The following is a 15,762-nucleotide window of genomic DNA, read 5'->3' as shown; positions in this document are numbered from 1 at the left end:
CATGCGCCAGTTTGTATTTGCTCATTTACAGCTGCCCAGCAAGTAGTGGGCAGCTGTACCGTTTAGGTGCAATTTGAGAGTCCCTGAGAGGGACAGAAGTGGCACAGAGGTGCCAGGCCTTCCACAGCTGTGCAGCACTCGGTGGCGCACCCCTGACTGTCGCGCCCTGACATTCTGGACACAGGGCATTTGAGCCCCTTCTTGGATGGCCAGTTGGCCAGGGGGGTTGATATGTGGATAGGGCGCAAGGCTCTAATGTGATTTATGTGCTCTAGAGGCGGTGCTAGGAAATGTAATGCGTTTAGTATGTTTTACGAACCCTGTGTTTGATACCTCTAGAGATGGTTTTACCTATGGAGGTTTGTGTTAGTGAGATTGTACTTCACTGTGATTTATGCCCCTAAATTGGAGTTATACTTAGGAGGTAGGGTCTCATGTGTTTAGACTAGTGAGGTTGGCGCAGGATGTAATGCGCGCCTGATGTGACTGTACGTAATGTAGTTTATGTTACAGGTTGAGGTGGAGTACTGTGATCTATTTTTACTTGTACCAATTTCTGCTAAGTGCTGATCCTGACAGTGCCCACGTGGCCCTGTCCTGTGTAAATAATCCCTTGTGAATATTGCCCGTGCCAGTTGGCACAATGTATATTGTGTGATTACTATCTGATGTGTTTTGACAATACAAAAGTTATTTTTATATAACCTTGTGTGGAGTTCCTTTTGTAGTGTGCCTGGGATGTTGTTGCTGTATGCGTGCACAAATGCTTTACACATTGCCTCTGGGATAAGCCTGACTGCTTGTGCCAAGCTACCAAGGGGGTGAGCAAGGGTTATCTTGGCGTGTAACTCCCTTGCCCTGACTAGAGTGGTGGTTTCTGCCTGGCTTTGGCGCAAGCCTCAGCCAACCGGAAATCCCATTTCTAACATATACCATTTAGATTTTCCCTGATAATTGTTGAGTTATTTAGGATGCTTGCGTTTCCATCTATGCAATTGATTTTTATAGTTCATAGCGGTCGCAAGGTTTACTTTAATGGTTGCCATTAATGTAAATTAAAGACACAGAGACTGAGCTGAAGTAACAAATAAGTATAAATGCATCTCTCCAAGTCTTGTCCATTTTGTACTAATACCTATTGATATCTTTGAACATTACAAAGCTGTACACTCACTGGACATTAGCAGTAAACATAACAAACGTGTTGGGAATGGAATTTGAAGTGTTGGACTTTTTAGCTATTTTATAATTTATCAAAGTATCAAAGGAGTATCGGACTGCCCAGTGTTGCACAATGACCGCTAAATTCATTTCACGTTTTCGACAAGTACTGATGATATAAATGGTTCCAGTTTTGGCCATCGTTTCTAAATTGTCATCAAGCTGCTATAATGAAAATATGGCATATGACCTTCGAATATGTTATGTGCACACAGCCTAAACCTAGGCAAGAATATTACACAGTGATGGACCAGTTGACCAATTCTAAACAATTTAGTTCATGCACTTTTGAAATACTTCAAATATATAATAATATGATTATTGTGACTGCGAGGCTTAAAACGTATGCTATAATAAACTATAAAGAGATATGTTCTAAAACGGTTAACTGCTAAGAAGGGCGCACTATTTTGATTAAAGTTGGACAAAGTTATAATAGTTAAAGGAAATTTTAATCTTGCATTGTCGGTTTTTCATGTTTTCAGTTTTCATCATTCCTTGTCAGTTATTAACCTTATGAACTAAGGTTCTACAGAGGGATCCATGAAAAGGAATACAATGATATAATATTTAGTAATTATGTGGAAAAGAAAACTTTTCACAAAGTTCACATGCCCAATCTTTAAACATTCATTGGTTGAATGCCATATCAGACCATAAGAAGTCTGGTTAGCTGCAAAGCACCTTCCAGAAGGTTGTGGAGTAGTAAAATGTAAATGTAAATGTAGTTGAGCTTATATAGCGCACAGCTACCCGAAGTGGGTTTCCCGGCGCTTGCTTAGGGAACCCTTCCTGGTATTCCCCTGCAGGGTATCCACAAGGTGAAAGTCAGGTATCCTGCCACGAGGGGCTGTTGTGGAGATTAAGCAAGCTATTGCCCAGAGTCACAGAGTGTGAACCCATGAGTCGAGGAGGCACTGGGGCGAGAATTATCAAGTCCGTGGAATTTTTAGCCCAAGACCCCGCCGAGGTGGGGAATTGAACCCTGGTCCAGGACCGATCTCAGATTCCGGGTCTGCTGCCTCTAACCCCTGAGCCACACTTCTCCATAGTGAGGATGGACTAGAAGGTTCTACCCTTTTTGGTGGCCAGGTGTACCAGAGACTAAAAGAAACAGGATTCAATGTATTTTTCTAAAACAAACATTTTAAAGATGAAAAGTGTTTTCCTCAGTCTTCTCTGTGTTTTACTGATATTCTTTTGCAAAGCGAATTTGTCTTGATTGTAGGTAAGCATCAGTTCTACAAATTGTGGGTTACAATTTGAGTGGGTTTTAAATCAGAGAAATAGTGCTAAAATGTTTCATGATATTAAAAGGTAATTTTACATGCATTAAAAAGTTGGTATCATTGGATTTAAAAAGGATAATTATCTAGTGTTGGTGGGCATCTTTGGTCCAGGATAGGAAGATCCATGCTGCATTTTAAATATTTCACTCGCTATGTGAATAAAAATTCATTTAATGTAAATTAATTTCATATGTAGTTCGTGAAAATATCTTATACATTCATGCCTCGACAAAACCATAACTTAATGCCATTCGAAAGCATAACGTTTTCCCTGTATCCCCAAAAATGTCTTTGTATGCTTTTTTATCAAACAGCATCATCCTTCCATCGGTTTGAACCTCATGATTATTATTCAAGTGATACCTTGAGGTAAATGAGCTTGATAGAGCCATGTTCAAGATAAATTATAGTTGTTTTTTGTGTCTCACAAAAGCCAAGTTTAATGCTTCATTGCCATAGGAAGCATTACACTTGGCTCAATCGTTATTGAAAGGGGGGACATGGGCAAAAGGAACATGCATATATTAATTTTTTCTTCATTACTAGGACTGCAGCTCACTTCACTGGTGAAGCCTTAGTTTAAGTGTCAGAGAAAATACTTGAGTGGTTCAAGGATACTGGCCCCTCTGCCGGTGGTAAATGTTAGCAAGTGTGCTGTAGTAGTCAGGGGCCTGTGGGCGGGACACAGATACCATTGATGGCCTTGGCAGTCTGTTGCCTGGCTTTGGGAAGTTTTGGGCTATATTTATCAAAATGTAATGCACAGCAGCGCTGCAAGTCACCTTCCTTTGCGTTGTGTTACATAGAAAGGACAGGAATGTCCCGTATTTATCAAAATACGCTGCTCTCCTGCCGTTTCCCAGGACTGGTGCACAATATGCTGCCTAGCCCTAACACAGGCACCAGGGTGAAAGGGTGCCTGCGTTGTAAGCAGGATTGTTTTTGTGCAGGAAGGGACACCTTTCTGCACAACAACAATCCCCCCCCGAGGCATTTTTCTCTTTCTATGTGTGCAGGAGAGTGCAGCGCACATAGAAAGAGGAACAAATGAGGAGAAATGAAGACATTTCTCCTCGTTATGCCTCCCCGGGGACGGCGAAGCATTTGGCTAATTACCAGGTCTACCATTACTGGTAAATCTGGGAATGGGTCAAAACCCTGGGGTTTTGCATAGGAATAACCATGCACCACCCATGGACTGCTTCCCTGGGGCAGAGTAACATAATGCAGTGATTTGCGCTGCATTGAGTTTTTCTGGATTTATCAAGCCATTCAGGGCCACGTTGCGTGGTGCAAAAGTGATGCAACCCCTTGATAAATATGGCCCCATGTCTTTATCCCTCATGATGCTGGAGGCGGTGGTCAGGGAAAAAGATGTGCTTCGGACTACTGTACATTGCATTGTGCTACTAGGTGTAGATCTGCATCTGATAAAACCCAATCTGGTGTATCCAGACCCAGCAGGTTTGGTCCCAAAAACACCGGACCACTTGTAGTATGGCATAGCAATTTCCCCCTGAGATACAAGATGGTCAGATCCACCCACAGCTGATATGGGCAGCTGTAATTTTCACTTATGTGTAATAGAACCGTGTCCACACTGGTTTGAGGGTTATCACAAATGATTGCAAGAAGTGTTACTCCTCACATGATGTTTCTCCTCACATTTTTTTACCCAGCTTTGAAAGTAGTTGGGGTCCTGTCATCTGGATGAGTCCCAAACAGGAATCGAAACACATTCATGATTGTTAAGCTTGTTTGAGAGATTTATTTTTTATCAGATGAAATGAAAATTAATGAAAAACAAATTTAGATAGAAATTATTCTGAGGTTTTTCCTTGACATTTTTTGAAAGAAAAATCTTTAGTGCTCTCTGAAGAAGTGCCTTGCCTCTCTTTCTGTTTGTTACTTGATTAGGGGCATAAACACCTGATTGGTTATAGAGAAAGCTCTTTTATAGAACATAGCATTGCATGAGCCAATCATCTATACTCGCTTCTGACACATGGAGTATTTCAAATCTTTAGCGACAATTAAACAACTACAGGCTGCCTTTTTTTTTTTGCAGCAAAGACAGCAATCTTTTTGTAGTCGGCGTAGCTAGTATTAGAAAGATCTGTTCTATCCGTGCAAGAAAAGTAATGCATTTCATAACCTATATCATCAAGAGCTTTCAGCACAAACTGCTGATCGTAGGTAAAGCAGGGGAACCTCTGCTGACCAAGTCTGAAAAAGGACAAACCCAGGATTGCATATATAACTAAATGCCCTCCATCTTTTATCTGAGCGACAACCTTTCTCAGATACTCAATACAGGTCTCCTTGTCTTTCCCCAAGGGTTCTAAAATTAAATAAAGGATCACACAGTCTGCAGCCGGCAAGACCACAGGATGAAATGGGTTGCTTTTGGTCATGTCGAATGTCAGGCACTGCTTGATAGTTGCTCGCAGTACTCGCTCCTTCTCTGCATATTTCTCCCTGTTGAAGGAAAAGGAACCAACATTTTTGTTAATGGAACAGCTAATAAAAAACGGTATCAAGCAATGTACATACAGTGTGTTTTGTTTAATTATATCAGAAGGGGCCTGATTTAGTACTACTTAGTTTGCAAGGCATATCTTCCAATGTATTTATCCCTTCTTTAGTCACATAAAGCATTGCATTTACTTTAACAACGATAAAAAGTGAGGCTATTATGCTGGCCAAGTATCAATCATCTCACACGTTGTAACCTCATCTGAAAGTCGTCAGGAAGAAACAAAAGATGTGGATACCTTGCAGAGAAGAAATTTCTCCCAAAGTTGCAGCATGAGTGACCGGATCTGCGGTGCAAGCAATTTAAAGGCCCCCACTTCTGGTTGGGTAGTAAAAGCAGCCAGAATTGCCATGTAATAGTATCCCCGCTCTAAATGGCCCTGGCACCACTGCACCTGCTACACTAATGGGCGGTATTCAGGACCATGCTACAAGGTAGCCTGTTATTTTGCAGCTCAAACCCTTGTGGGACTGACAATTGCTCCTTTTAGGGATAATCCAACAACCCCTGGATGGTGGCTACTCAGGCAGTCATATAGCAATGCTTCCTTAAAAGTCTTGCCTCCCTTCAGAAACAGTATCTTATACATCTGCCAAGTATGTTTGTATGAATAAATATATATACAGGGAACAGGAAGAGAGCACAGACAATGAAAGGTCAGTATTCACATCCAGTGCAGCTCCCACTCATGTCAGAAGTTTTCTGGGGGCTCAGGCCACCAACTTGGAACGAGCCCTTTCGTACGGTAAGGACTTCTTTCAAAGTTTAAAAATGTGTTGTTTTGGGAAAGAGAAAAGATAGCAGATCAAGCCTCGGATGTATTGGTGTTAGTTAGAAGTCAGTCTTAGTATTAAAATATTATAATAAAATCCAATTACAAATCAATATATTTTAACAAATCTGAGCACACAACTAGCACTAGGGAGACATATTTAATTGAATTTAAATTACGGTCAGAGTATTTATTTAAGAAATACAAAGTTCATATGTTGTAATTAATACTGAATGTAGTTTAGATTGAATTAAATCATTCTCATTGTTGTAACTTAAGGGGTAGGGCTGTAATTAGCATTCTTATCAATACATGTATGTATTAATGTTTAATTGAATTACATAGTTAAAACATGGAGTTAGAGTTAGTATTAATTAATGTTAATACAGCCTAACGTAATTCATTCGGGGATGGAGTTACTGATTGAATAATGCAATTGATCGTATCAGTGAATAAAAAAGAAGACATTAGAGATTAGTGGTTGGGCAAGGAGTATAGGGTTAGAGTACAAAGTCAATGCAGGTTAAAGTAAATGTACTAAGTAAATGTATTATCGAAGTAAGGTTGAACTATACAAAAGTAGTAAATTAAAGGCATTGGGATATTAAAGATAGTAGAATTTAAGGCATAAAACTGTGAAAGGTTGAAGTTTGTTTAGCCATATAACATGTTGAAGGCCGGGATAAGGAACTGATGCATTTTCTTATAGGGCAACCAGCCTGCGGATGTGGATGTGGGAGAAATCTAACGAATGGTGATAAATCTCCATTGCGTTCGTAATCGAAAGAAGAAAGGAGTAATGTGGAAGCTGACATGGAGATTGTTACAATAGTCAAGCCTGTAGACTCAAATACTGGCAAATGGCTGTTGAAAGGAACCATCATGTTCCTTGCAGACAGCAATGGGGCAGAAGTTCAGTGATGAATGGGATGGTTGTTTACAGCACTGAGGGAAGATGATAAGCAGATAGTCTCAGTTTATTTATGTTTTTCTATAGCTAAGCATAGTCATCTAGCGTCAATGCCTTCTTCAATTGACACATAAATAGCCATTAAAGGTACGTAAAATAAGCAGACAAATAGCAACATCCTCCACACTTAGCCCTAAAAGCACCCTCCATTGTTCTCTTGGATCCTATCATCCTACAGCAGCTTTTAAGAAGGCACAGATCCGTAACATACTTCATTATTTTAATCTAAGAACTACAACTCCTAAAACCTTGGGATTTTAAAATTGCTTTAATAAATACATTAAAATATGGTCTAAAATACGTACAAAAGAACATAAAATGCATCATAGATTGAGCTGAATGGCCATCAAAAGGGCAGGTAGCCTCAGGCAATACCGCCTGGGCATCAATACTCGGGAAAATAAGAAGCCTAGCCATAGCACCTGCCCTAAGGCAAAAGAGCAGACTGCTCCCACCGCAACAAAGGTATTGTGAGGTACAACACTGTATCTTCAAAATCATGTAAGTCGAAATATGCTTTTACAGTATTCTTATGCCGTTCACTCAAGTCTCAGAGAGTGACAGAGACCTGCAAATATGTTATGTTATGTTAATTGTAGATTATATAGTGCGTAATCACCAGCAGCTCTCTTAGCGCTTGTAGAGAAAGCTAAGGTAGCTACTAATATCCAAAGACCCAAGCACCAGACCAATGTATTAGACTATAGCCAGGGCCTCTCTAAACAAATAAGTCTTAAGACTCTTCCTGAAAAGGAGGAGGGCATGTTCCTTATGAAGGTTCTCCAGTAATTCATTCCAGATTTGGGGAATTAAAACAGAGAATGCTCTTCCACCTTTTGATGCCATTTGGGCTCGTAAGGGGGCCAAAAGGCCTGCCATGGATGATCGCAAGTGTGCGTACCGGAGCATATTTCATTAGCCTCTCCTTAATATAGCCCGCTGCCTGGCCAAATATGGCTTTATGGGCAATGCAAAGGCCCTTAAACTTGGCTCTCTGTTTGACCAGGAGCCAATGCAGCTTAAGCAGCAAAGGGGTGGCATGAGCCCATCTGTGGAGCCTAAAAATCAGCCTAGCTGCATCGTTCATGATCACCTGCATCTTGCTGATTAGTTTCTCAGGGAGGCCGATATAAAGGGCATTGACATAGTCCAACCTGGACATGATCATGGCAGATACGATCATCTGTAGGGTGGTAGGTGAGAGAAAGGGTGCCAGCTTCCGCAGCTGCAGCATTATGCCCAGGCAGGTGCAAACCACCGAGGACATATGATTGGTCAAGGAGAGGTTGGCATTGATCTTAATGTCCAGGCTTTTAATGACAGGCACTGGCCAAGGGGCAGTGCCGAGCTCTGGAGGCAAAAAAAGGTCATACCAGGGGTTCCCCTTAGGAGAAATTACACAAGGATCTCAGTCTTGTCTGGATTGACATTTAATGAATTGGTTGTCATCTAATTCACAGTTTATCTAAGGATGTTCTGTACGCAAGACTGTGACTTAAACTTCATTTTATCAGATTTCCTGATTGTGAGCGTGGTGAATCAATCAGAGTTGGAAGATGCAGTGCTTCACAGGCCTTACGTATATAGGCCAACCACAGGATGGAAAGACCCTCATCTGAATTCAGGCAGTCCGTGATGACTTACCTGTTCACATTTGCCTTGGGATTTGACCACATTATGATCCACAGGTCTTTAATATATGTAAGTCCCAGCTCCAAATGTACAATAAAGTGGGAGCTCGTAGTGGATCAATACAAAGTTCTCCTACAGGTATGGTTTTCCTCTGACTGAAGGGTATCAGGATTATTGAACCCCAGACCCGTGCCTAATAAGGAGCTCCTGAGACACACTGAGCTTTGTAGATATTAAAGACAGGGGAAACAGTGCCCCTTTTCCCGCCCTCAAATATAAGTTAAACATAGATCCAGCTGCTCTGTTAAGCTTTAAACAAGAGTTTCTAATGTGCATGTGCCATGTCCCTGAACTGCTAAAGACGATCCTCAAGTAATTGAAGTCATTTACACCTCCTTAGGGATTCCCCTTAACAGTAACTTTAGCCAAAGTTTTCTTGCAAGGCCTGCAAACCAAGATGAGAGCAGGTTATGGGTGGGAAGCATGAGAGGGATTGTGAAAACAAACGACGATTGTAAAAAGGGTCAAGTCCAGCAAGTAAATAGTAGTAATGGTACTATAAACGAAAACATTTCAGAGTACAAACGATGTATCCATAAGCCCAAAATTAAGAAATGTCACAAAATATAAAGATAATTACGTGTAATGTAAACTGTTTGCTAAATGCACAGAAAAGAGAGGCATTGCTCTTAAGTATTTTTTTGTGGGAAACGTATTTTAAATGTAATACCCCGAAACTACTTCTGCCAAACTGCTTCTGCCAAAGAAATATTCACATTCCTATTTTGCTTCAGCAAGTATGGGCATACAGGGCGTGGGCATTTTGTTTTCGAATACAATAGACTGGGAGGTAAGGGATGTGATCCATGATGGGGAAGGTTGATGGATTTGGATCCAGGTCAAAGTTGCTGGAGTATTTCTAAAATGATTACAGCCCCATTTATGATTATATTAAAGTTTTAAATTAGATTCATGATCTGTTAATAAACTCAAAAGGTCCCATAGTTATGGGTGGTGAGTTACGCTATATATACAAGATTTAGGATTAGATACTTCGATAAAACTAAGCAATAATCAAAACCAAAATCCTCAAAGCTGATCAAAGTTATAAAGGATGAATATACTCTAATAGATCCATGGCGATTAGATCACCCGGGCTTTTCACAGTTTATGTGCTACTGTGCAAGATTTAAAAATAGCCTCACGCTTGGATTTCTTTCTGGTGGATAAGTTATTAAAAAGAGGAGAGTTGGAAATAATAACTATCTCCTTTTCAGATCACTCCATAGTCTCCTTAGTATAAGCATCAGGAATACCGTGAAAAAGTAAATCGAGAAGGCAGTTTGATACATCCTTGCCAATGGATCAAAGGTGGTTTGAATAAATCCAATATTCCATTCAGATTTATTTTAGGGATAATATCAACACTGCCCCAATATTCATGGCGTGGAAAGCTTTTACGGCCATCTTCTGGGGTCAGGTTATTTCTTATAAAGCTAGGACACACAAACAGCAAGTGCAGAAGATTGAAAGTTTACAGAATACAGTAGAAAAGGCTATGAGCAAATTTAATCTTGGGATGACAGGAGAATATTTTTATGAGGGATCGTTCCAAGAATAGATGATGGTGAAGGTAAATTAAGATATTTTTTGATTTTAGCAGATATTATGGGAAGTAAAGCTTATCAACAGAAAGTGTATGAAGAAAGCCAACATATAGGTACATATTTAGTATGGACTTCCAAAACACAGAATAACAGGCAAATAATTACTCAAGTGAGAGATTTTAACACTGGATTGATAGAGGATAATACGGACAGGATAGCAGAAATATTTCTTAGTCATTGTAACAAATTAATGCCTATGTACAGATAATAGATATGCAAGAATTAGTAGACTACTTTGGCTCTTTCCAGTTACCACAAGTTACTAGGGATAATATTGAAAATTTGAATAAGCCAATTCAGCCTATAGAAGTGGTTGAATCGTTAATAAATATGGCTAGTGCAAAGTCTAGTGGAAACTATGGTATTCCCACAGAAGTATAGAAGATGTTTCTCGCTGACCTTTCTCCATTTTTATTATCCCTTTTTAATCAAACTAAGGTTTGAATTCCGATTTCCCAAACATTTAAGGAGGTAGTAGTAATAAGATTTCTCAAGAAAAAAAAGATCCAAGAGACGCTCAACTCATATCACCCAATAAGCCTATTAAATTTAGATTATAAATTACTTACAAAAATATGGGCGAATAGGATTGCCCCAAGCACCCAACAAGTCGTTCATTCAAATCAAACAGGGTTTTTGCCAGGAAGATCAATGGCTGCTAATACCTATTTTCTGATGCAGGCTATCAATTACGTTTCAATCAACAAGGACAGGGCTGCAATATTAATGATTGTTGCGGAAAAAGTAGTCGACTTTGTTAACTGACAAGCTTTGTTTTTATATTGGGGAAATTTGGGTTTCCACCTCAATTGGTAGCAATGCTAAAGGAATTATATAATGAAGCTGAAATCAAAAAAATTATCAACTTAGAGGAGGTGGGATAGGTTACGATTAGGCGAGGAACCCGTTAGGGTTGTCCGTTATCTCCACTCTTGTTATTTCTTTTTATTGAACTACTGGCTGTTAACATTTGTTGTAACCCATTGATTTTAGCTCCTAAAGGTGGGATGGCAAAAATGAAACTATTTCCAGATGATATAATCTTAGATCTAAAGGCCAAAAAGGCATATATATAGAAAGTGCTGGAGGAAATCCAGGCCTTCACATGCTTAGGTGGATATAAACGAAATCATTTCAAAACTGAAATGTTGCTGTTCAACTCTATAGATTCTCAGCTGACGGCTGAGTTACAGTTTTTACCACAACAGCCTATAAGGTATTTAGGTATCTATGTAACAAATGAATATGCGCAATTATTCCATTTGAATTGTGGTAATACTCTTATAAAGGTTAAAATGTTATTAGACAGATGGACTTTACCACCATTGTCATTAGTGGGACGAGTCTCGTTAGTTAAAATGTCAATACTCCCCTTGTTTGTATTTTAGTTTCTTAATCTTACCCTGAAAGTCCCTAACTCATAGTTTAGCAAATTCGATAAGGTTATTTGTGAGTTTATTTGGGCAAAAAACAATCTTGGGTTAATTTATCTACTCTTCAACTAGACACAGCGCAGGGGGGCTTAGCGTTACCACATTTTCAAACATATCAGGTTCATCTGGCTAGTCTGATGTTACAATTAACAGCAGCAGCATCAAGGTTCAATAACTTTTTCCTAAATTGTATGTTAAGTGAAAGTGCAATTAAAATACCAGCTTTCTTGTGATCAACAAAACTACCCAAGAAAATTATATATACGGTCATATTGTCATTAGTATCATGCAGCCAGTCATTTTTTAAAGCATATAATATACCGCTATGTCACGCTTCTACTCCACTTCAAGATTGTGAGATTTGTGGCCTCCAGCTTTCATGAGGTGTCTTGCAGTCTTGGTGAGATCTAGGCTTTGAAAAGCTAGGTGATTTCTACAATCATATGAATTTGATAACATGGGAGATAATATCACAGCAATTTGGTAGTCACACTAGAGCCTTATGGTTAAGCTTTAACCAAATAACCAGCTTTCTTAAATACACATATGTGATGATTAATGAGAATGCAAGAATGATAATGGGAAGCTTAATGATAATAAGATGATTGGAGTAGGTAACTGGTATTGCCTGCTACGTCAGAGTGCTGACAAGAAAGGTCTGGAGGAGTTACTTCCTAAACTTTTGCAAAATACTGGGTGCAGATTTAATATGAAAGAATGGCAGTCATTGAGCAAGATCGGACATAGAACATTAAGAGCAGCTAACTTTAAAAGAATGGCCTAACTTTCTAGATGGATGGCATATTATAGGCTACATAAAATGTTCCCATCACTCCCAGATAAATGTTTCAGGTGTAAGATGAATGTACGGGTGGATGGGTTCATACATTTTTCTCTTGCGCTAGCCTACAGCACTTTTGGGAGGAGAATTTTAAGATTATTAGTCACTGTATGTCAATGACCATTCTTCCATCAACTATGTTGGCCCTATTCAACTTTTCGCATATAGTGCTTCAGCTAACTAAACACCCTCAATATTTTGTCATTATAGCACTAGTGCTGGACAGGTCCTTGATACTGCAGATTTGGAAAATATGAATGCTACTGACAATAGGACAGTGGTTTAATAAGCTGGCCAGGACCAATGAATTTGAGAAGTCATTTGCAAAGAGGGTAGGGGCATTCCGTAGGTTTAAGGCTACGTGGGCTGGTTATTCTTCATTTTTTCAATGAATTGGAATGTCTTCTATAAATGTAGCCGAATGAGGCAAGATATAGTGAATATGACAACCTCCTGGTCTAAGTATAATAAGAGTAATGCTGCTATATAGATTTTATTGTATAGGATTTTGCACATTCATTGCTGCTGACTTGTTAGGTTGAGCTTAGGGCAGCGCATGCGCTGCTTGCTCGATCTTTTGTAAAGGGCAAAAAAAAGTGCTACCTACCAGAGTTTAGCTGGCCTGAAGCATGAGTGCATGTATGAGTGCATGTGCAGCCGCCATCTATCTCCTCCGTCACGGGTCACTAAGTTGCTTTCCCCTCTGCCTCCGTCCTATAACTTTCACTTTCGTGGCTTGGCTTGTTTTACTTTGTTAGTGCTCGTTTCTCCTAAGCTATTGCTCTCCAGCGATTTATTTGTGTAAACTTTCTGGTCTTTACCAGCACCAACTCTTCCTACCGCAGGGGCGGCCTTAGGCATGTGCAAGCTGTGCACCTGCACAGGGCCACCAAACCCCAGGGGCCGCCACGCCAATATATATCCTTAATATAATAATCCTCTGAGGATGGATACATATTTGCGTGGCGGCCCCTGGCAGGGAATTGGCGGCCTACGGCTCTGTTCCACTTCCAAACACCCTGACCCCCCCCCCCCCCCCTGCCTTCACTGGCCTCCGGGCTCCGCCCTGCCCGGACCCCCTCTTCTGGGGCCCCCTACCTACACTTGCTGCCCAGGGCCGCCATGAGCCTTGAGCCACCCCTACCTACCGCATCTACATCTTTCACTACAGTTGACCCCATTTCGAGGCCAGCATAGCTCTGATGCAACAGAAGGGTGTCCCTCCACCTCCGCAGATACGTGCACATGCCGCCAACATTATTCATTGCGGAAAGGCTTGTGAAAACACCCCTTTCATCTCTTGGTTCGCAAAGAACTTTTACATTGGAAAGTGTTTAAAGTATGCACTGGCGAGGCTGGGGCTTTTTATTTTTGTTGGCTGCCCGCTGCTGTGTTTAATTCCTTAAATCTAACTCGCATGTGCTTTTATAGTCATCTTGATAACTGCGGCTTCAACAAATCATGCGTCTTTCCATGCAGGGCGGTATTAAGCAATGATCCTCGAAAATGTGACGTGTCTTTTTCGGGGCTTGGGGACTGAGCCATTTCTTTATTACGAGGACTGTTGTATTTTTATTGGTGTCCCTTGACTGTTATTTTTTTTTGTTTAGGAAAAATGCATACAAAAAAAATCAATTCCAAGTCTAGGTCTAAAGTTTCATTAAAATTGCTTAAGCTTCGTCCCAGGCATTTTAAGTAGGCCATCTGTCTAAACATCTCGCATTTTTTTTCTGATCTTTTCCTCAACTTGTTCATGAGCCATGGGAGGCCCCCTTTGTAGTCTCCGTGTTGCTGGGTTCAGTCAAAACCACTATGTGTTTTGAGAAAAAAAATTCCCTGTCGAGCATTGCTTGCTGGTGGTTTTGAAAATGTCCTCTTATCTTTTTTGTCAGAGAAAATCGTAGTTCTGATTCTAACCTTTCTCTGTTGTATATCAAAGTGCCCGCACCAGCGCAACATTTGGTGACACATAAGTATGATGAATCGGCACTTCGGTTAAAAGAGTCGTGGATAAGTGATTTCACAGCACATCAGTGCCACAACTCAGTTAGGACATTTTTAACCCGGCATTAGTTGGAAAAACAATGTTTTGCTTCTTTCAACTGAAAGGAAATAATAAACAAGCACTGACAAAAGCAAACACTTTTTTTTTAATACTGTGTAAAGTTCACCTTGCACTAGTCTGCATACAGAGACCTTACACCGCCTTAAGTTTGATGTAGCATTCACTGTCAAAATTGAAGTTCTGAGAGTTCCTTGTTCTCTCCAGCAGTCTATTGCCTCCTGTCGCACGCCCGTCCTCCTCCTCACATGCCTTCCTTCTCCCACGCTTTACATCCCCCTTCTTTCCGTCTCTCCTGCTCTTTCCCCTAGCTGCCTCTTCTCTTCCACTTTAAACCTACTCCTTTCCAGGGGCCTAATTTTAACAGGTGTCTAACAGAACACTTCTTATTAAAAAGTATGTAAACAAGCAATTTTACATCTAAAACATATATCATGCGATAGTGTTTCAAAGAGCAATAAAGCAGTATCAATCTGTAAACTGCAAAGAATTAAAAATAATTCCTCTGAAATCATAAACATTTTCTAATTAAAGAAGTGCCTTTACAAAAGATGCAGCCTTCGCTTAAACTAGTATCCTGTTACTAATGAATTTACAGCTTCAGTTGCTAGTTTACCGCTGTCCTCCCTTGGGATGTCTTTACAGCCACCTTTTTGCTCCTAGACACATGTCCCTAGCCTGCAGACTTGTTACAACAACAAATAAGGCAGTGGAATGGCTCCAGGGCGGAGTCTGCTTAGTTTTAACACAGAACCCCTCCCCCCCCCCACTCACCTTAGGCTATTTCTAGGCAGTAAGACAAGGTGTTTTAACCAAGGCCTCATCTCCTATGGTGCGTTTAAAATGCATATGTGTTGTTTGGGTTCACGTTGAGTAGCACTGCAGTCATTGACTCTTCCCCAGCCCTAGCCTCCACTGGCTTTTATAGCGCACCGTTATATTACGGTTATGATGGGCTATAATACAGGCCCCTTCACCAAAACTAAACACACGTTTCTTGTAATCCGTCTATTTCAAAGTGCCAAAAAACTGTAAACCACATGGGATTTTAAATATTTTGTTGTATTTATGCCTTTAAGTGTAACATTCTCCTCGAGAATGTATGTGACATCAGGGAATGTTGGAGGCTGGGCGAGTGAGAGTCAGTCGTGATCTCCTGTGCCTCAAGCCTCTCCGGTGTGTGAGAATAAAGACACTTCAAAAAGAGATACAGTTTCATCATTTTATTACTGGCGACGATAGAGGGAACACACACACACCTGAAGGAAAATAAAGAACCCACAGAAGAGAACGAATCTTTACTGAGGTTATAAGGTCAGTTTGTTACCTTATTGAATTA

At 40.4% G+C, this 15,762-nt stretch overlaps 1 protein-coding gene across 1 annotated transcript in view; it reads right to left on the bottom strand.

The window, feature by feature from the left end:
• Nucleotides 1-4,252: 4,252 nt before the first annotated feature.
• LOC144823553 (indolethylamine N-methyltransferase-like) overlaps nt 4,253-15,762 on the bottom strand; it is an 86,712-nt gene continuing 75,202 nt past the window's right edge. Inside the window, exon 3 of the mRNA XM_078682167.1 lies at nt 4,253-4,988. Within this exon, the coding sequence (XP_078538293.1) occupies nt 4,544-4,988 (445 nt within the window). The 3' untranslated portion in view covers nt 4,253-4,543. The remainder of the gene's footprint in view (nt 4,989-15,762) is intronic.

Source organism: Lissotriton helveticus, chromosome 3_1 (genome assembly GCF_964261635.1).
Source record: "Lissotriton helveticus chromosome 3_1, aLisHel1.1, whole genome shotgun sequence".
Classification (NCBI taxonomy): domain Eukaryota; kingdom Metazoa; phylum Chordata; class Amphibia; order Caudata; family Salamandridae; genus Lissotriton; species Lissotriton helveticus.
The sequence above is the reverse complement of the archived record's forward strand: the minus strand, read 5'-3'. Positions and strand labels throughout refer to the sequence as shown.